The 20,328-nt window shown below is 52.3% G+C and overlaps 1 protein-coding gene across 8 annotated transcripts in view; it reads right to left on the reverse strand.

The window, feature by feature from the left end:
• Positions 1–7,720: 7,720 nt before the first annotated feature.
• LOC117066632 (filamin-binding LIM protein 1-like) overlaps positions 7,721–20,328 on the reverse strand; it is a 52,078-nt gene continuing 39,470 nt past the window's right edge. For 4 of the 8 annotated variants that reach the window (XR_004430425.1, XR_004430422.1, XR_004430421.1 and 1 more), the window contains 3 exons: positions 16,519–16,677; positions 16,057–16,296; positions 14,614–15,258 (listed from right to left, as the gene is read on the reverse strand). Coding sequence is in view for 1 of the 8 variants with exons in the window: in XM_033182048.1 (XP_033037939.1) it covers positions 7,775–7,814; positions 10,032–10,131 (140 nt within the window). In the remaining 7 variants the exon portion in view is untranslated. Of the gene's footprint in view, positions 7,815–10,031; positions 10,132–14,613; positions 15,259–16,056; positions 16,297–16,518; positions 16,678–20,328 lie in introns of those variants that run through there. The other 4 variants (XR_004430427.1, XM_033182048.1, XR_004430424.1 and 1 more) reach the window with 2 other exon arrangements.

Genomic DNA, 20,328 nt, shown 5'->3' on the forward strand with positions numbered 1-20,328 from the left:
CAATGCAGCCAGCACACAGTCAATGCAGAATCGATGCTTGGCTTTCCACTTTGCCTCTCTGCTTCTCCCCAGAGCAGGGATGTCCAGACAGGGAGGTTCAGCTAACCCAGAAAGAGGATAATGTGGGTCTCCAATGTGTTAGCCATGATTCTCAACTCCAAAAAGCCAAAACATGTTTCCAAAATTTGCCACAAACACATTTAGTGCATAATGTGACCTGAACTGACGTGAGGTGATTTCTGGTCCTGATGTTGTCCTGTGATTGTGAATCCTGCAAGCCCCACCTGGGACTGCTAGTGGAGTGATCATGCACTGCTGTCCACACCCCACAGATTGTGATCAAACACACACCACTAGATCCACACAGCACCTTCCTCTGCTCTGACGTATTCTGAATTCCAAGACACATGTGGTGCCGAGTTCAGAGAAAGGATTGAGGGCCTGTAAGCCCAACATTTCTGCTCCAGGATGGTCTACACTGACCCTGAGCAGTTGTTGAGGATGGAGGACCCCCCTGCCCGCACCTCCGTGTGCACACACAGATGTGTCCCCAGGCAGGGGACAATGTCGGCCCCAGCCCAGCCTGAGCCTGCCCTACAGAAGCGGGCACGAGAAGAAAGCACAAAGTTCCATGGATGAAGAACTAGATAGAACATCCTACAGGGACCCTGCAGGAGAGAGCCCAGTATCAGAGAAGAGCATCTGTGCCTCCATGGATGGCAACAGCAGCTGGGTCTAGGCCAGAGACAGGATGCCTTCCTCAGCTGTCTTGGAGGGCTGTCTTCCAGGAGGCCAGCTGCAAGATTAGCTCACCTGTCTCTGAGCACCAGTGAAACCAGGAACTTACAGAAACTGTTAGGGAAGCTCTTTCAAGACACAGTTTTGTTTTGTTTTGTTTTGTTGACATGGAGTCTCACTCTGTCACCCAGTCGCTCAGGCTGGAATGCAGTGGCGCGATCTCAGCTCACTGCAACCTCTGCCTCCTGGGTTCAAGTGATTCCCCTGCCTCAGCCTCCCGAGTAGCTGGGATTACAGGCGCCCACCACCACATCCAGCTAATTTTTGTATTTTTAGTAGAGACGGGGTTCCACCACGTTGGCCAGGCTGGTCGAGACAATTTTGCATTGAGCCACCATAACCCCGATGTTAATATTCCTATAACTTCACTTATACCAACAGGCTGGGGCAACATCGGTGTTTTCAAACACCCCTGCATCCGGAGTATTGTGACTGTTTTACAAACTTAGGAAACTGAGGCATAGAGAGATTAAATGGTATGCCCCTAGCCCAGAGCTGCTCAAGAGCAACGCTGAGACTCAAACCCAAGTCTCCTGGTTCCTGGTCCATTGCTGTTCCACCCCACACCTTGCAGGTGCTCTCACATGTAGAAGATTAGAGGCAGATCACTCTCGGGGATCTTTTGCATTGCTTAGAACTTCTAGTGCTGGGCTTATCAGATTTGAGAATCAGTATCACATTTTCCTAATAAAATGCATTAGGTGATCAGGCACAGTGGCTCACGCCTGTAATCTCAGCCCTTTGGGAGGCAGAGGTGGGCGGATCACTCGAGGTCAGGAATTCGAGACTAGCCTGGCCAACATAGTGAAACCCCATCTCTACTGAAAAGTCCAAAAACTAACTGGGCGTGGTGGTGGGCACCTGTAATCCCAAGTACTCGGAGGCTGAGGCAGGAGAATCACTTGAATCCAGGAGACGGAGGTTGCAGTGAGCCAAGATTGCACCAGGGAAACACCATGGAACTCCAATCTGGGCAACAAGAGTGAAACTTCAACTCAAAACACACACACACACACACACACACACACACACGGTAACAGATTCTTTTTAGCATTCATGTAACCTTTAATAAAATGAAGTGATAATCGCCTTGGTAAGCATGTCACTGAAATGTAAATGAAAAGTATTATTAAATCTGCCAATCTCTCAACTGGCTTCTAGAGGAGAAAAAGACTTAAATGGTTTCAGTTTATCCTTCTTCCCTTCTCCCTCCATACCCTACCCACCCATCTGCTGAAATATCTTAGCTAAAGAAATCCTTTTTGAGAGTCTGAGCTTCTTTCCTAACCATTCCCTCCACACGTTTGATGTGCTGGTTGATCTTACTGTCTATCAATCATCCTTTGTTAATATCTGAGGATGGTTATTTCTCACGTGTCTTTCATTTCTTCCCGAGCCTATATATGATTTTTGCTGTTTGAAAGTTGGTTGACAAATTGTTTCCTGGACTCTATTAGTTTTCAAGGGTTGCCATAACAAAATACCACAGACTGGGTGGCTTAAACAACATCCGTGTTTTTGTTTGTTTGTTTGTTTGTTTGTTTGTTTGTTTTTGGGATGGAGTCTCACTCTGTCACCCAGGCTGGAGTGCAGTGGCACAATCTCGGCTCACTGCAACCTCCACCTCCTTTGTTCAAGTCATCCTGCTGCCTCAGTTTCCCAAGTAACGAGGACTACAGGCACACATTACCACGCCTGGTTAATTTTTGTATTTTTAGTAGAGACAGGCTTTCGCATGTTGGCCAGGCTGGTCTCGAACTCCTGACCTCAAGTGATTCACCTGCCTCAGCCTCCCAAAGTGCTGGGATTACAGGCCTGAGCCACCGTGCCAGAAATGTGTTTTCTTACAGTTCTGGAGGCTGGAAGTTCAAAACAATGTATCGACCAAATGTAGTGGCTCACACCTATAATCTCAGCAACTCTGAAGGTTGAGGCAGGGGGATCACTTGAGCCCAGGAGTTCAATACCAGGCTAAACAGCATAGCAAGACCCTGTCTCTACAAAAAATACAAAAATAGCTGGATGTAGTGGAGGATCACCTGAGCCTAGGAGGTCGAGGCTGCAGTGAGCCAAGACCACGCCACTGCACCCCAACCTGGGCAACAGAGTAAAGGGTGAACTTGTCTAAAAAGAAAAAGAAGAAGAAGGTGTTAGCAGCTTGGGTTGCTTCTGAGGCCTCTCTCCTTGCCCTGCAGAAGGCCACCTTCTTCTCCCTGTGTCCCCACATGGCCTTCCCTCCGTGCACACCTCCAGTGTCCCTGCATGTCCTAATCTTTTCCTATAAAGACGCCAGTCAGGTTGGATGAGAGCGCATTCTAACAGCCTCATTTGCACTTCGTCACCTCTTTCAAGGCCCTATCTCCAAATGCAGTCCCATTTTGAGGTACTGGGGATTAGGTCTTCAACATATGACTTTGGTTCGGGGGAAACTATGGGTATTTTAAATACAAATGTTCCTTGGCTGTGGATCCAGGCTTTAATAAAAGTCACTTTTCTCTCGGCTGTATACGAACTGTCCCCACCTTTCGCTTCTCCTTGGCTGGCGTAACAGGACTCAAAGCCAGTCTCGTATCTTTAAACATGATCTCTCCTTTCTTCCTGGAAGATCTTGAAGTTTTTGAAGATTCAACCTTGTTGAACAGGTACCCGGAGGCGGGCCTGTTCATTTCCACACTGAGATTTTCATTCAGAAAAGGTTCTTTTCTTTCTTTTCTCGTTCTCTTCCTTCCTTCCTCCCTCCCTCCCTCCCTCTCTCTCTCTCCCTCCCTTCCTTTCTCTCTCTCTCTCTCTTTCTTTCTGAATGGGGGTTGCACCATGTTACCCAGGCTGCTCCTGAACTCCTGGGCTCAAGTGATGTGTCTGCCTTGGCCTCCCAAAGTGCTGAAATTACAGGCCTCTTTTCCTTTTTTGAGACAGGGTCGCACTCTGCCACCCAGGCTAGAGTGCAGTGGCACGATCACAGCTCACTGCAGCCTCAACCTCCCAGGCTCAAGCAATTCTCTGGCCTCAGCCTCCCAAGTAGCTGGGACCACAGGCATGCATCACCCACCATGCCTGGCTAATTTTTTTTTTTTTTTTTGTAGAGACGAGGTCTCCCTATGTTATCCATGCTGGTCTCCAACTCGTAAGCTCAAGCAATCCTCCTGCATCAGCCTTGCAAAGTGCTGGGATTACAGGCATGAGCCACGGCACTGGCCTTCTTGATTTTCTTAATCACAATTGGGTTTCGGGCCCCCTTTTCCCTCAGCCACTCTTATGTGATCTCTGGTGGGGTGTCGTGCTGCTGCTGGCACCTTTTCTGGGTTCCTCATTGCTCAGACTTCAAGCAGCTGTTTCCCTCTGTTGGGTTTCCCAGTTGCTCCGGTTTGCAGTGCTATCACTGCACACTCCCCCTTAGCAGCACGTTTCTTTCTTTTTCTTTCTTCTTCTTCTTCTTCTTTTTTTTTAATGTGATGGAGTCTTGCTCTGTCACCAAGGCTGGAGTGCAGTGGCACGATCTCGATCTTGGCTCACTGCAACCTCCGCCTCCTGGGTTCAAGCTATTGTCCTGCCTCAGCCTCCCAAGCAGCTGGGATTACAGGTGCGTGCCAGCACACCCAGCTAATTTTTGTATTTTTAGTAGAGACGAGATTTCACCATGTTGGCCAGGCTGGTCTCGAACTCCTGACCTCAGGTGATCCACCCACCTCGGCCTCCCAAAGTGCTGGGATTACAGGCGTGAGCCACGCGCCTGGGCTTAGCAGCATGTTTCTTTCTGTCTCTGGAATGGATATCAGCGCACCCAGGTTGCTTCCAGGGCATGGTCTCAGGCCCCACTGCACACGCAGCCTCCGCCCATCTCTCTGACTCCCGTGCTCACTTTAGTCCGCCCCCTGAGTGCTCTGCTCCTCTACCCCTTCCCCTCTTTCTTTCAGTCTGAAAGAGGAGGCATGCTGGCTGGATAAAAGGGAGCCACATCTGTCGCTTCTGCTCTGGGATCTTTCATGGAGCTCAAGTCCACAGACGTGAGTGTCCCTTGATTCTGACAAGGCGACAAGGCTCCCTTCCTCTCGCCATGCCTGGGCCTAGGAGATGGCTTACCAATGGTGGGGTGGGTGACATGATGGGGACAGGGAGACAAGCTTCTAGAGGGATCATGCAGAATCCATTCAGCACCCTGGCCCAGAGAGCAAGACCATATTTTCCAAATTAAGCATTTAGCCAGCTGGGCACAGTGGTTCAGGCCTATAACCCTAGCACTTTGGAGGCAAGGCAGGAGAATGACTTGAGACCAGGTGTTTGAGACCAGCCTGGGCAACGTGGCGAAACCCTGTCTCCACCAAAAATACGAAAAAAAAAAAAAATTAGCTGGGCATGGTGGTGGGCACCTGTAATCCCAGCCGCTCGGGAGGCTGAGGTGGGAGGATCACTTGAGCCCAGGAGTTTGAGGCTGCAGCGAGCTGAGATCACACCACTGCACTCCAGCCTGAACGACAGAGCCAGACCGTCTCAAAAAAAGAAGAAAACATTGAGCCCTTTGGTTGGCCAGATTACAGAGGTGCTGGCTGGCAGGGACCAAGGGACAGCCCTTGGCATGGGGGTGTCTTGAAAATCTTTCCTCCCTGGCCTTCTTGTTGGTGGGGGTGGCCTGAGCTCCCTGGCTGGTTTTCTGCCCACCTTCCCTTTTTGCATGTCCCTGTCAGCTCAGACAGCAGGGGGCGCTGCAGGACTGGCTGGACGATCAGGCCAGGCAGTGGGAGGGCAGGCCTTTAAGCCAGGTTCAAAGGAAGATCCGAGTTACTGCAAAGAAACAGCCTGCCCCCCAGCCAGCAGCCAGCACCAACTAGTTGGGTGGGAAGCCTTTGTACCCTCTGTCAGTCTCCTCCACCCTAAAGCCACGTCTGCCAAGCTGGGGTTGGCCAGCCCCAGGGCTACAGGGCCCTGCAATTTTCTCAGATGACTTTGGTGGTTTCCTGTGCACAGTGGTGTGAAGGGCCTCTCGTCATTCATCCTCCTTCTCTCTCCACTCTCCTCGGCAGGGTCCCGCCAGCCCCTCCTACTGGCCTCGGGTTCTGCTCACCTGCCCTCCCCACTCTGAGGAGCTTGGCCTGCCAGGCTGCAGAGCCCCACCCAGTCAGAGTCTCTGGGGTCTGGCTAGCCCCACCCAGTAGTTCCACCTGGATCCACCCAGGTCAGTGATTCCTGTTCACGGCAGCTTTAGGCATCCTGCCCTCCAAGAGTGTTTGGGCCTTGGCAGGAGTCCCGCCCAACAGGGTAGAGAAAGGGTCAGGAAGGTGAGGAGAGGGAGATGGCCAAAGACTGGGGTGGGTCGTGAGCAGTGGCGGACAGGGAACCCTGGGGGGCTGTTCCTGGAGATGGCCTAGAGCTGACACCCTCCCTCTGTCACCAGGCAGACGTGGGAGAGTCTTTTCCCCTCCCTGCTTCCCCCCGACCCCAACCCTCTCCAGCCCGCCACCCCCCAAACCTAGATAGCAGGGCCTGATGAACCCCTGGGGTGCCTTTCAGGGGGCGCACAGGCAGCTCTCAGTGAGGGGCCATGCTGGGTGCTGCCACTCGGGAAAGAGGGGAAGGTGAGGGGTAACCCAGAGCCCTGCCTTGAGTCACCCACCTCCTCCATCTGAGGCCTGCACACCTCACTTCAGGGGCCTGGGAAGAGGCCCACCTGGGGGAAGGTGTGTTTGCTGCCTGGCCTCCCTCACCTTCTCTTGAAAAGAGAGTTGATGTCTTCTTTCAGTTCTTTCTGGAGAAAGTGGGTCAGGGCCTGACTTTGCCAGACGATTGCCATGAGATTTGAGCTCTCCTGACTCAGTTTCCTCCTTCTGAACAGTGGAGGTGGGCTGGGTGGGTGGGGACAGTAAGGGCACTCGGAGTCTCTTTCCCACAGACCAGCCCCCTCCCAGAATCCCAGGACCCCTTCCTCCCAGCCTGGTGTGAGGGGCTGAGTTCTTCCATCCCCCAGCTGATCCTGGGCGGGGGGCGCTCCTCTAGTCGGGACTTGGGTACCCCCACTTCCCACTGCTCCTTCCAGCCTGCCCTCTCTCCACAGTGCCGGAGGTGAAAGAGTTAATCACATCTGTGGTGGCTCCTTCCTGGACTCCTCCAAGATATATATTTAGCAGGCGGGGCGGGGTAGGGAGGGAAAGGCATGCCAAAATGCCCTGGCACCGCAGCCCCTGCCTTACCACACTGCTCTTCAGAGGGAGGGGTGGGCAGGCAGTGCCACGGGAGCCGGGTAGGATGGAGGAGGGGACCCATCTAAATGGAGGGAAGGGGCAGGCATGTGAGTTGGCTTTAAGTGGCTTTAACCACAGCCTAGGGAAGGCTGTGGTCTCAGAGAGGACTTTGAGGCCCTGCGTGTGGGGTTCGGGGAGGAGGTTGCTCTGTATCCATGAAAGAAGGGCCCAATGACTCTGTCTCCTAGGGTTGTAGAAGGATTGTGAAAAAGGACTGGAAACAGCTTAACGGGGAAGGTGATGGGGCAGGGCTGGCTGGAAGAGCTCCTACCACCTATTGAAATGGCTGGGACCCCTGACCAGGGAGCACCGTAGGAGCACAGCCCTGGCCAGTCCAGGTGACCACCCTCTCAGAGCTGCGCTTTCATTCTGGGACAGCAGCTCTGGTGTGGCCAGTGGAGACAGGGGCAGACAGGTTTTTCTACATCCTCCTTGGAGAGTATTTCCAAGGGCTCTGCCCTCGGGGAGAGCAATGTATTCAGTAGGTAACCACTAGGCGGGACTGGTTGCTAAGGGGACTTTAAGTAGGGAAACCTGTGAATCACCTTATTCCAGTTCCTCCAAGTACCTGGGACCTCTGGAGGTTCAGTTCACAAAGAAGATGTTTGGTTTGCTTGCTTGTTTTTTTAACAGGCGTGTCTGTACCCTTGCCTAGGACCGAAGGATATCTCTGGAGATCTTGGCTTTCCCTTGGCTTTCCGGTCCCAGGATTGTCCCCAGGGGCCAGGACAAAGGGCTTGGCCCTATTGGCTTACCTCCACAGCCCCTCCTTTCTTCTTCTTCCTAGGTGAATGGATCAGCTCAGTTAGACCCAAGAGAGCCTCCTGCTTGTCCTAGACCTCATTTTCCCGACCCAGTGGCATTCCAGCCACACCTGCTAAGGCCTTGGGTACCTGCACACCAGAGTAGCAGCTCCTCCAGCCGGCAGAGAAAGACTTGATTTGCTACAGTTAGCAGCAGCCCACTCTGGAAGCAACCCAGGGTCCGCTTGCCACCCAGCCATGCCAGCTGATCCTGTTTTGATTCCCCTAACCAGGGGCATCACTTTTCTAGAACTTTCTGTGTCATGAACCCTCAGGGAGGCAGCTAATGCAACCCTTTCCCAAAGGGCCCTCTCCTAGTACCTGCAAATTATAAGGACACTGTTTGACTTGATATTATTTCCAGAGGAAAATAAAAGTAAGTTAATAAAGGCACGTAAGCTGCTCTGTGATTTGAGGCAAAGCACATACAAAAGCCCAGGATTCCAGGCCCTTCCGCCACACCCACTCACCATGTGATCTTGAGAGAGTCCTTTCTAATCTCAGAGTCTCAGTTATCTGACTTGCAAAATGCAAATTGAGCTAGATGAAATCTGTGGTCACTTCTGTTACCCAACTTCATGAAGGCCCGGTGGTTCATGCCTGTAATCCCAGCACTTTGGGAGGCCTAGGCAAGCGGATCACTGGAGGTCAGCAGTTCAAGACCAGCCAAGTCAACATGGTGAAACGCCATCTCTACTAAAAATACAAAAATTAGCTGGGCGTGGTGGCGGGTGCCTATAATCCCAGATGCTGGTCGGGGAACTGGGGACGTGGTGCTGAGATGGGAGAATCGCTTGAACTCGTGAGGCAGAGGTTGCAGTGAGCCCAGATCTCGCCACTGCACTCCAGTCTGGGTGACAGAGGGAGACTCCGTCTTTAAACAATAATTTAATTAATTAGTTAAATGTTACCAAACTTCAATTCCCCGTGAGGCACCTAAGCCTTAGCTCAGAGTAGAAGCAGGAGAAACATAGCTCGCTGTTGGAGGCACCTAACAGAATACAGACAGCCTGTGAGCGTCTCCATGTGCCAGGCACTGGGTTCTGTGTTTTTTGTCTGTTTTTCTTTATTTAGAGGTGGGGTCTCGCTATATTGCCCAGGCTAGTCTTGAACTCCTGGCCTCAAACAATCCTTCGGCTTCTGCCCCAAAAAGTGCCAAGATTACAGGCATAGGCCACCACACCCACCCCCCGGGCTCAGTTTCTTTCTTTCTTTCTTTCTTTCTTCTCTTTTTTTTTGAGATGGAGTTTCACTCTTGTCACCCAAGCTGGAGGGCAATGGCACCATCTTGGCTCACTGCAACCTCCGCCTCCCGCGTTCAAGTGATTCTCCTGCCTCAGCCTCTCAAGTAGCTGGAATTACAGGTGCCCACCACCGCGACCAGCTAATATTTATATTTTTAGTAGAGACGGAGTTTCACCACGTTGGCCAGGCTGGTCTCGAACTCCTGATCTCAGGTGATCCGCCCGCCTTGGCCTCCCAAAGTGCTGGGATTACAGCCGTGAGCCAGTGCGCCTGGCCAGGCCTAGTTTCTTATATGCACTGTCTCATTCCATTCTCACAATAACCCTACGAGGCAGGAATTCTTGTCATGTCCATTTTATACGTGGACATACTGAGGGGCCAGAGAGTTTAAGCAATTTGCCCAAAGAACACTAGTTAGTCGGAGAAGCAGGATTTGAATCGGCCTTTTGCTCTCTGGCTTCTGTGCATCTAGCCATTGTGTGCAAGGCACAGGGAGATGCTAGTGTTAGCAGAGCCTGGATCTAGAAGGCAGGTTCAAGGTGAAGTCAGTCAGTCTTTTGTGTGTCTGAGCACACAGGAGCACATACCCCTTAACTCTAATGCTGGGAGTTAGATAAAAATGGTGAGTAGTTTGGTGTGGCTGGGACCTAGTGGGTAGAAAGGGGGTGATGGAAGATAACGTTGGAATGGCGGGCTGGTGCTGACACTGAAGGTCTTCATACAGCACACTGAGCTCCTGATGGTTCTTATGGGCATGTTCTAGAAAGATCCTGCTGGTGGTATTAGGGAGGATGAACTGATACATCAGGAGGCCAGAGACCCCTTAGGAGGCCAGAGGGTTAGCCCAGGCAAGAGACAGGGAGGCCAGGGAGGAGCTGGAGGGGTGCCAGATGACTCTGCAGGGTACACTGGGTTTGGACGAGACCTGGGGGCAAAGGGAGGGAATACTCACACCCTCTGTGGTCCCGGGAGCACTTCTAGGGAGAAGGAGGATAGTGCAAGAGGCTTGGAGAGAGAAGCAGCAGCGCTCCACTCGGTCATGACGTAATCCCCTAGGAGATTTGAGAATAGGGGCTTCAGTTCCCCCTCCCCATGAGCATCCTGTGCCCATGGGGGCTTAGCCCTGGGTCCAGGCTTTCAGAAGTATCCCTCTGGGCTCTGAACATGTACCCAGAGGTGGTCTGAAGGGAAGGGTGTTGAGATGGATGGAGAGGCACCGCCCTGGCTGGCCTGGTGGCCTGGCGGCCTGGCCCCACCTCTGAGGTTCTTCTTGCTTGGCCCCCTTTGCCCTCCTTCTTTCTTTCCTTCCTTCCTTCTTTCTTTCTCTTTCTTTCTTTCTCTCTCTCTCTCTCTTTCTTTCTTTCTTTCTTCCTTCCTTCCTTCCTTTCTTTCTTTCTTCCTTCCTTCCTTCCTTCTTTCTTTCTTTTTTTTTTTTTTTTTTTTTTTTTTTTTTTTGAGACGGAGTCTCGCTCTGTCACCCAAGCTGGAGTGCACTAGCCAGATCTCAGCTCACTGCAAGCTCCGCCTCCCGGGTTCACGCCATTCTCCTGCCTCAGCCTCCTGTCTTTCTTTCTCTTTCTTTCTTTCTCTTCCCTTCCTTCCTTCCTGCCTTCCTTCCTGCCTTCCTTCCTTCCTCCCTCCCTCCCTCCCTCCCTCCCTCCTTCCTTCCTCCCTCCCTCCTCCTTCCTCCCTCCCTCCCTCCTCCCTCCCTCCCTCCCCCTTCCTCCCTCCCTCCCTCCCTCCTTCCTTCCTCCCTCCCTCCCTCCTTCCTTCCTCCCTCCCTCCTTCCTTCCTCCCTCCCTCCCTCCTTCCTTCCTTCCTCCCTCCCTCCCTCCCTCCTTCCCCCTCCCTCCCTCCTTCCTCCCTCCTCCTCCTTCCTCCTCCCTCCCTCCCTCCTTCCTCCCTCCCTCCTTCCTTCCTCCCTCCCTCCTTCCTCCCTCCTTCCTCCCTCCTCCCTCCCTCCTTCTCCCTCCCTCCTTCTTCCCTCCCTCCTTCCTCCTCCCTCCTTCCTCCCTCCCTCCCTCCTTCCTCCCTCCCTCCTCCTCTCCCTCCCTCCTTCCTCCCTCCCTCCCTCCTCCTTCCTTCCTCCCTCCTTCCTCCCTCCCTCCCTCCCTCCTCCCTCCTCCTTCCTCCCTCCCTCCCTCCTTCCTCCCTCCCTCCCTCCTTCCTCCCTCCTTCCTTCCTCCCTCCCTCCTTCCTTCCTCCCTCCCTCCTTCCTCCCTCCCTCCTTCCTCCCTCCCTCCCTCCCTCCCTCCTTCCTCCCTCCCTCCTTCCTCCTCCCTCCCCCCTCCCTCCCTCCCTCCCTCCTTCCTCCCTCCCTCCCTCCTCCTTCCTCCCTCCCTCCCTCCTCCTCCCTCCCTCCCTCCTTCCTCCCTCCCTCCCTCCCTCCTTCCTCCCTCCCTCCCTCCCTCCTTCCTCCCTCCCTCCCTCCCTCCCTCCCTCCCCGCCCCCTTTCTTTCTTTCTTTCTTCTTTTTTTTTTTTTTTTTTTTTTTTTTTTTGAGACGGAGTCTTGCTCTTTCGCCCGGGCTGGAGTGCAGTGGCCGGATCTCAGCTCACTGCAAGCTCCGCCTCCCGGGTTTTACGCCATTCTCCTGCCTCAGCCTCCGGAGTAGCTGGGACTACAGGCGCCCGCCACCTCGCCCGGCTAGTTTTTTGTATTTTTAGTAGAGACGGGGTTTCACCCTGTTAGCCAGGATGGTCTCGATCTCCTGACCTCGTGATCCGCCCGTCTCGGCCTCCCAAAGTGCTGGGATTACAGGCTTGAGCCACCGCGCCCGGCCCTCTTTCTTTCTTTCTTTTTGACAGAGTCTTGTTCTGTTTCTCAGGCTGGAGTGCAATGGCACAGTCTCAGCTCATTACAACCTCTGCTTCCTGGGTTCAAGCGATTCTCCTGTCTCAGGCTCCTGTGTAGCTGGGACTACAGTGCCCACCACCACGTCCAACTAATTTTTGTATTTTTAGTAGAGACAGGGTTTCACCATGTTGACCAGGCTCATCTCGAACTCCTGACCTCTTGTGATCCTCACACCTTGGCCTCCCAAAGTGCTGGGATTACAGGCGTGAGCCACTGCACCCGGCCTATTTATTTATTTATTATTTATTTGAGACTGAGTCTCACTCTATGGCACAAGCTGGAGTGCTGTGGTGCAATCTCGCCTCCCTGCAAACTCCATCTCCTGGGTTCAAGTGATTCTCCTGCCTCAGCCTCCTGTGTAGCTGGGACTACAGGTGCCCACCACCACGCCTGGCTAATTTTTTCTGTTTTTAATAGAGACAGGGTTTTGCCATGTTGGCCAGACTGGTCTCGAACTCCTGACCTCAAGTGATCTGCCCATCTCGGCCTCTCAAAGTGCTAGAATTACAAGCATGAGCCACTGTGCCCAGACTCCCTTTGCCCCACTTCTGATGCCAAGGGGCGCAGGGGCCTGTGCTTACAGGGCTCACATGGCTGCATGTGAGGAGGCTGCCCCAAACCAGTGTCCACGCCAGAGCTCAGGTCAGTGGCCTGGAGGAAGCTCCCACGGTGATGTGGAGGCTCCAGCCGCTCTCCTGCCCACGGGCTTCCCACCTCACATTTCTGGAGTTCTGGACTCACCAGCTCTTCCACACTCCCTCACTCCTCTACTCCGACATAGAAATGAACAGAGAACATGAATGAGAAGGTGCAAAGGCCGTATTCAGGGCTTGCTGTATAACAAGGGGCAGCCACCGCCACCTGTGTTTGAGAGGGACTCAAAGGCAGGTGAGGTAGGGAAGCTTTCGGGTGGTGTAAGCCAAAAAGTGTCTGCGACAGAACTCGATTGATTTAGAGGATTATTTGCCAAGGTCGAGGAGGCACCAGAGAAAGAGAAACACAAGTAGCAGTAGGATCTGTGGCCTGTGCTTTTTCCAAAGAGTTTTGAGGACTTCAACATTTAAAGAGGGGACCGGGCGTGATGGCTCACACCTACAATCCCAGCACGTTGGGAGGCGGAAATGGGAGGATCACCTGAAGTCGAAGACCAGCCTGGCCAACATGGTGAAACCCTGTCTCTAATAAAAATACAAAAACTACTTGGGTGTGGTGGCGGGTACCTGTAATCCCAGCTACCTGGGAGGCTGAGGCAGGAGAATCGCTTGAACCCAGTAGGCAGAGGTTGCAGTGAGCCGAGATCATGCTGCTGCACTCCAGCCTGGGCGACAAGAGCAAGACTCTGTCTCAAATAAATAAATAAATAAATAAATAAATAAATAAATAAAATAAATTTAAAGAGGGAAGAGCAGGCCGGACGGGAAGGAAGAAAGGAAAAAAGGAGGGCGAGCAGGCAGGAGGGGAAGGAAGAAAGGAGAAGGGAGGGCGAGCAGGCAATGAGGGAAGTGGTTATATTCTTGTGAGGCTTTGATTAGTACTCAGTGAATCCACATTTTACACATGAAAAGAGGTGTGCTTAATAAATCTGTGTTTTACATAAGATAAAGTAAGCATGTGAAATGACAGCTGTCTGTTTGGGAACAAAAGGAAGGTAAGGTTTTTTTGTTTGTTTTTGTGTAACTCAGCCAGGCATGGGGGCTCCCCACCTGTTATCCCAGCACTTTGGGAGGCCGAGGCAGGGGGCTCACTTGAGCCTAAGAGTTCAAGACTAGCCTGGGCAACATGGCAAAAACCCATCCCTACAAAAAATACAAAAAATTAGCCGAGTGTGGTGGCATGCACTTGTAGTCCTACCTACTTGGGAGGCTTGAGGTGGGAGGATCACCTGAGCCGGGAGTTCAAGGATGCAGTGAGCTGTGATTGTGCCTCTGAACTCCAGCCTGGGTGAGAATGAGACCCTGAAAAAAAAAAAAAAAAAGGAGAAGAAAGAAAAAAGAAAGAGAGAGAGAAGAAAGGAAAGAAAAAAAGAAAGAAAGAGAGAGAGAGAAAAAAAGAAAGAAGGAAAGAAGGAAAGAAGGAAGGAAGGAGGGAAGGGGAAGGAGAGGGAGGGGGAGGGGAAAGGTGGGGAGGGGAGGGGAGGGGGAAAGGAAAGGGAAGCTTCAGGTTTACCCTGATGGAAGCTGTGGGCCTAGGAAACTGGAAGCAGCTCACTAGAAGATGACAGGGCATCCTATGGGATTGGTTAGAGGGACATATTTGGCTTTACTTTTTTTTTTGTGACAGCGTCTCACTCTGTTGCTCAGGCTGGAGTACAGTGGTGCCATCTGGGCTCACTGCAGCCTCGACTTCGTGGGCTTAAGCAATCCTCCCACTTCAGCCTCCCAGGTAGCTGGGACTACAGGTGTGTATCATCACGCCTAATTTTTATATTTTTTGTAGAGATGGGGTCTCACTGTGTTGCTCAGGCTGGTCTCAAATTCTTGGGCTCAAGAGATCTACCCGCATTAGCTTCCCAAAGTGCTGGGATCATAGGTGTGAGCCCCTGCCTCCAGCCCATATTTGACTTTTTCTTGGAAATGGGGACAAATTGCAAGTGGGGATGAGAAATAGGGAAACTGTCAATTACAAATCAAGTCCTGGCCAAGTGGAGTCAATTGGTTGACTTCTTGGACCAGTCATTAGGGCTGGTGGCCTGACTTCCGCAAGTATGACTTGTAGCCAGCAGATAGCAGGCTGCTTCCTGGGCCGGCGGTTGTAGAGGATGGCAGGGCTTCCTGGGCCGGTTGTTGCAGACTGTGGGTCAGAGATCTATTTTTATGTCTGGTCTGGCCACTGGCCATTTGTGGAGTCAGTCTCTCACCAACAGTCTGTGAGTACCATCCTAGTTTTTCAGACAAGTAAACTGGGAATCAGAAAAGTGAGCTGACGTAGCTAAGGTCACAGAACTAGTAAGTTTCGGAACCTGGACAGGAATCTGCTGGTTCTGAGCATTTATATGCTCAGTCTTCTACAGGCAAAGTTCACAGCTGACTCATTTTCCCCCGTCTCCCACTCTTAATTACCCCAGTACTTTGAGCATGTTCTCAATAAGTATTTATTAAATGAATGAATACAAATTTTTATGACGTCAGTGAGGAAACCAGAGAGGAAGGCCAGAAGAGAGGGAGGGGTCTTGGCTGAGGAGGCGTAACGAGAACAACCCCGCCGGGTTCTTTCTCTTGGCCACCCACTTCTCTGGCGTCCTGCGAGAATCACAGGTCCTTGGTTGGAGCCTGGAACTACCGGCTGAGAGACTTGTGGGTCTGGGTCAGCTTGGCCAGGAGGGACCTGGAGTTCGGAAGGGTGAGAGTCAAGAGAGTGTGCACCCCACGGTGTTACATTGTTATAATTAATATATTGGGGACAGCTGTCAGGTCTCACTGAGAGGAGGGGCAGTCAATAGAGGGGGAGGGCACTTCCTCCCGGAGCTGCCTGGGGATCCAACCAGGTGGGGAGGGTCAGGAGCCTCAGGCACTACGGAAGGCAGAATTCTAAGCCGGCTCCATGGACTCCATCCCTGTCCCCAGAGTTACTTCCTTGACCATATTGTAGGGCTACACAGTGAAAGGCATTTGAGGTGGAAGAAAAATGGTACCCTGGCCGGGCGCGGTGGCTCATGCCTATAATCCCAGCACTTTGGGAGGCCGAGACGGGTGGATCACGAGGTCAGGAGATCAAGACCATCCTGGCTAACACGGTGAAACCCCCCGTCTCTACTAAAATGCAAAAAAAAAAAATTAGCTGGGCGTGGTGGCGGGCGCCTGTAGTCCCAGCTACTCCAGAGGCTGAGGCAGGAAAATGGCGTAAACCTCAGAGGCGGAGCTTGCGGTGAGCTGAGATCCGGCCACTGCACTCCAGCCTGGGCGACAGAGCGAGACTCCATCTCAAAAAAAAAAAAAAGAAAGAAAGAAAAACGGTACCCCAAGGAAACAACAGTGACTGGGAGGTCCTGTGGACCTGGGGTCCAGGTGTCCAGGCTGCCTGTGCCACCATGTCCTGGACTGGCCTCATGGCCCTAGGCCCCTCCCTAAGCCCCAGTTTCTACATCTGTGAAGTGAGGTGCTGGCCCAAGTAATCTAACCCTACCTATTGTGATCCAGATTCTTTTGAGCCCCAGGGAGGCCAGGATTAAGGCCGGCTCCCCTGGGTTCCGGCTGGTCAGGTGAGTGTGAGTGGTTTCTTGGGCCTATGAAAGGAAAGAAGCCAAAGAAATCACTCCTGAAAAGTGGCTGCCATGTGAGCGGGCTGGCTGGTGATCCCTGCGGCATCCGGGTCACTCTCCCTGTGCCTCAGTTCCTCTGCGACCTCAAGATGGAAGAGCCACACCTACAAAGAAAAAAAGACTATCTGTGAGAAACAGGTGTGGCTGTTGATTTTTCCAAGGGCTTGGCGGCTTTGGGCTGAAAATCCCCAGGCCATCCACAAGGGGTGTGGTCACAACCCAATAAAGACTTCAGTCCCAGAGCCCGGGACCATCCCACCAACCACAAAATATCACACAGGAGGAGCATGAGTCAGGGAGGGGAGGTGGCCCCTCGCTGCCCCCACCTCAGTAGGTGGCCCTTCTGACTATGCTGCTGCTGCGGGAGATGGTAACACAAGGGTCTCCGCATCCAGCCTGCAGGTGTCTCAGCTTCAGGTCCTCAGCCTCCTCTTGTCCTTCTTTTCTCCAGAAAGGGGTCTAGCAGAAGGCTTGGGCCCTGAAAGCTAAAGAGAAGGGAATGCAACATGGGCTAGGCAGGAGCAGAAGGAGAGACGAAAACAGTAGGGTTTTTCTGTTTTGTTTTGTTTTTGAAACGGAATCTCGCACTGTCAGCTGGGCTGGAGTGCAATGGCGCGATCTCGGCTCACTGCAACCTCCTCTTCCCAGGTTCAAGCGATTCTACTGCCTCAGCCTCCCAAGTAGCTGGAATTACAGGCACCTGCCACCACCCCGGCTGATTTTTTTGTATTTTTAGTAGAGATGGGGTTTCACTATGTTGACCAGGCTGGTTTCAAACGCCCGACCTCGTGATCCACCCGCCTCGGCCTCCCAAAGTGCTGGGATTACAGGCATGAGGCACCGCGCCCGGTCAACAGTAGGGGTTTGAAGATGTGAAGATGGAGTCCCTGGGAGAAAGGAGCGCCTTAGTGGTTTAGAAATCAGAGGTTTAGAGGAGACAGGATGAAAAAATGCAGAAACAAAGGAGTTGCAAGACAAAATGCTTCCCTGACAGAGCTGCTTGGTTGGTAACAACTCGAATTTGGCAAAAGGTACTCTTGGTTTCATCCTAGAATCTACAGTGGCTTATGGTCCTTACTGGGAGGAGAGGGAGCCTGGTTCAGAAGCCTCTGTTACCTCTCTGAGGTTCCAGCAGCAGTTCCCAGCCTCTCTCCTCCAGGCTTATCTCCTCTGGTCAATCGGATACCTTCCTTTTGGTTTTGAAAGGGCAGACACATCCAGCCACACCAGTCTCACTGCCCTTGCTGTGCTAAATCCTGTCCTGTCCAGCTGCCACTGCAGTTTCCGGGCCCCACGGAATCTTGGCTCCCCGGGCTCTCTGACCACCCACACCCCTTGTTCTGCAGACAATCCTGCCATGCCTCTTGCTATCCCAGAGGGAAGGAAGGGCCACAAGACCAGGCAGATGACTTTGCATGGGAGTTTCGAATTAAGTTGTTTAACTGCAGAGAGGAGGCCCCTTTTCAAATCTTCCAGGACCTGAAATTTGACAAGGAAGCGGAAGTCCAAGGTTGAGTCTCAGACATCAGCTCATGAGCCGGAATAAGGTAGCTGCTCAAAGGGTTGTTCTGCTCAGTGGGGCCCCAGGGCGAGGCCCTGCAGCTAAGAAAACGCTTTTGGTGGGTTTTGCTGCAGGTGCCCTACATTCTTGTGTAACTGTAGGGGAGAGGGGTCTGGGTGAGGGGAGAGGAGGCTCCCGCATGGCCTTGCTACAAATAATAGCATTGAAGGGAGCTAGAAGCACGTTAAGCAAAGCCCTGGAAGTATGTTAAGGGCAGACTCTCAAGGAATCTGGGTGCCCACAGCCAGGCAAGGGGCCGGGTTGAGAAATGATTGTGGGATGCCCCGTGAGCAGGGTCCTCCCCCTCCTCTTTCCCCTGCCCTACCCTGCCCAATATCAGGCTATCTGCAGGGCACAGGCCAGGAGCTGCCTCTCTGGGTTGAACACCATCTGGGTGGCCAGGAGGTGGGCCAGGGAATGCCCAGAAAGAGCCAAGTCCTGAAGTCACTGTGCCCAGGCCTGCCCTTCCCTAAGAGGGGGTGTAGGGGGAGTGGGGAGGCAAGCAGGTGGGAGATTAGAAAACTCTGAGGTTCTCTTCAGGGCATGAGACCAGAGTTTGAGAGTGGGGGAGTATCAGGGAGGCAGGTTGGGGCCTTTAGTGGGTGAGATCCCTGGTAGTGGGACCAGGCAGGCTGCCTGCCTGCCTGCCTTCCTTCCTTCTTTCCTTCCTTCCTTCCTTTCTTCCTTCCTTCCTTCCTTTCTCTTTCTCTCTCCCTCCCCCTTCCTTACCTCCTTCCTCCCTTTCTGTCTCTCTTTCTTCCTTCCTTCTTTCCTTCCTTCCCTTCTTTTTCTTTTTCCTTCCCTTCTTCCCTTTCTTTTTTCTTTTCTTTCTTCTTTCTTTCTCTCTTCCTTTCTTTCTCTCTTTCTTTCTTCTTTCTCTCTCTTCCTTTCTTTCTTTTTTCTCCTTCTTTCCTTCTCCCTTTCTTTCGGTCTCTCTTTCTATTTTTCTTTTTCCTTCTTTCTTCCTTCCTTCCTCTTTCTTTCTTTCCTTTCTCTCTTTCCTTCCTTCCTTTCTCTCTCCCCTCCTTATTTTCTTCTTTCCTTTCCTTTCTTTCTTTCTCTTCCTTTCTTTCTTTTTCTTATTTTTATTTTTTGAGCTAGGGTCTCACTTTGTCACCCAGGCTGGACGGAGTGCAGTGACACGACCACAGCTCACTGCAGCCTCAACCTCCCACCTCAGCCTCCTGAATAGCTGGGACTCCAGGCACACGCCACCACACCTGGTTAGTTTTTAAATTTTGGTAGCAGCTGCAGGTCTCACTATGTTGCCCAGGCTGGCCTCGAACTCCTGGGCTCCCAAAGTACTGGAATTCCAGGCATGAGCCGCCGCACTGGCCACCAGGCTGTATTTCTTTTGAGTTCAGAGTGCTCCGCACAGTCTTGAGCCTCCCGTCAGGATGTGCAGTCTCCATGAGGCTCTGAGGGTGTTCAATGAAATGTACAGGAAGCCACTGGCTTGGGCTGAGCCCCTGCACGAGGCCCAGCAGACCAAACCGAAATGGAGTCACTCATGCTGAAGTTCCGCGTCACCCAGTTGACACTACGTTGTTTATCTGACATTCCAAGTGATCAGGAGAGGGAGGGATAATAACCAGATCCCCAAACAGGCCAGTTTTAGCTGGCGTGGTAAGGAGGTCCCCTCTGCTTTAATCTTACAAGGAAAATAAATTTGAAATCTGATGTTTGTTCTGTTTCTGCTTTCAAAGCCAACCTCTACTGCTCAGCTCAATCCGAATACTCATTCTATTGTATAAGGTGAGGTGTTGCCCAATTCTAGAATCCAAGTAAAAGCCAATTAAGATCTTTACATTTTTGTAATTTTGTCTTTTGACAAGAGAAAGGAGCTTGCAGGGGGAGAGGCCATTTCCTCTCTCTCTCTAGATCTCCTGTGTGTATGGGAAGAGCTGGGACCAGGCCCAGCGATCACCCCACCACAGTTGTGTGCAACCAAGTGGGGCAACTCTTTGGCCAGAAAGCAAAAGTCTTTTTAGCTTCAATGTAGGCCATTCTGGGTCCCAGACCCACAGCTTCAGGCACTGTGGGAATCAGAATTCTTAGACAGCTTCATGATCTCTGTGCCTGGGTGTGTTACTCCCTTGATGATATTATATTATATGGCAGAAGGGATCTGCAGTGTAATTAACATTACCAATCAGTTGATCTCCAAGTAGGTCAGTTATCTGAGTGGACTGGATCTAATCCCACGAGCTTATTAAAAGCAGAGAGTTTCTCCAATAGCAGAAGGGAAGTCAGAGAGATTCTAAGCACAAGAAGAATTGGATGCACGTTTACTGGCTTTAAAGATGCAGGAAGCAGGCCGGGCGCGGTGGCTCAAGCCTGTAATCCCAGCACTTTGGGAGGCCGAAACGGGTGGATCACGAGGTCAGGAGATCGAGACCATCCTGGCTAACACGGTGAAACCTCGTCTCTACTAAAAAATACAAAAAGCTAGCCGGGCGAGGTGGCGGGCGTCTGTAGTCCCAGCTACTCGGGAGGCTGAGGCAGGAGAATGGCGTAAACCTGGGAGGCGGAGCTTGCAGTGAGCTGAGATCTGGCCACTGCACTCCAGCCCGGG

This window comes from Trachypithecus francoisi, unplaced genomic scaffold (genome assembly GCF_009764315.1).
Source record: "Trachypithecus francoisi isolate TF-2019V2 unplaced genomic scaffold, Tfra_2.0 Lachesis_group20, whole genome shotgun sequence".
NCBI lineage: Eukaryota > Metazoa > Chordata > Mammalia > Primates > Cercopithecidae > Trachypithecus > Trachypithecus francoisi.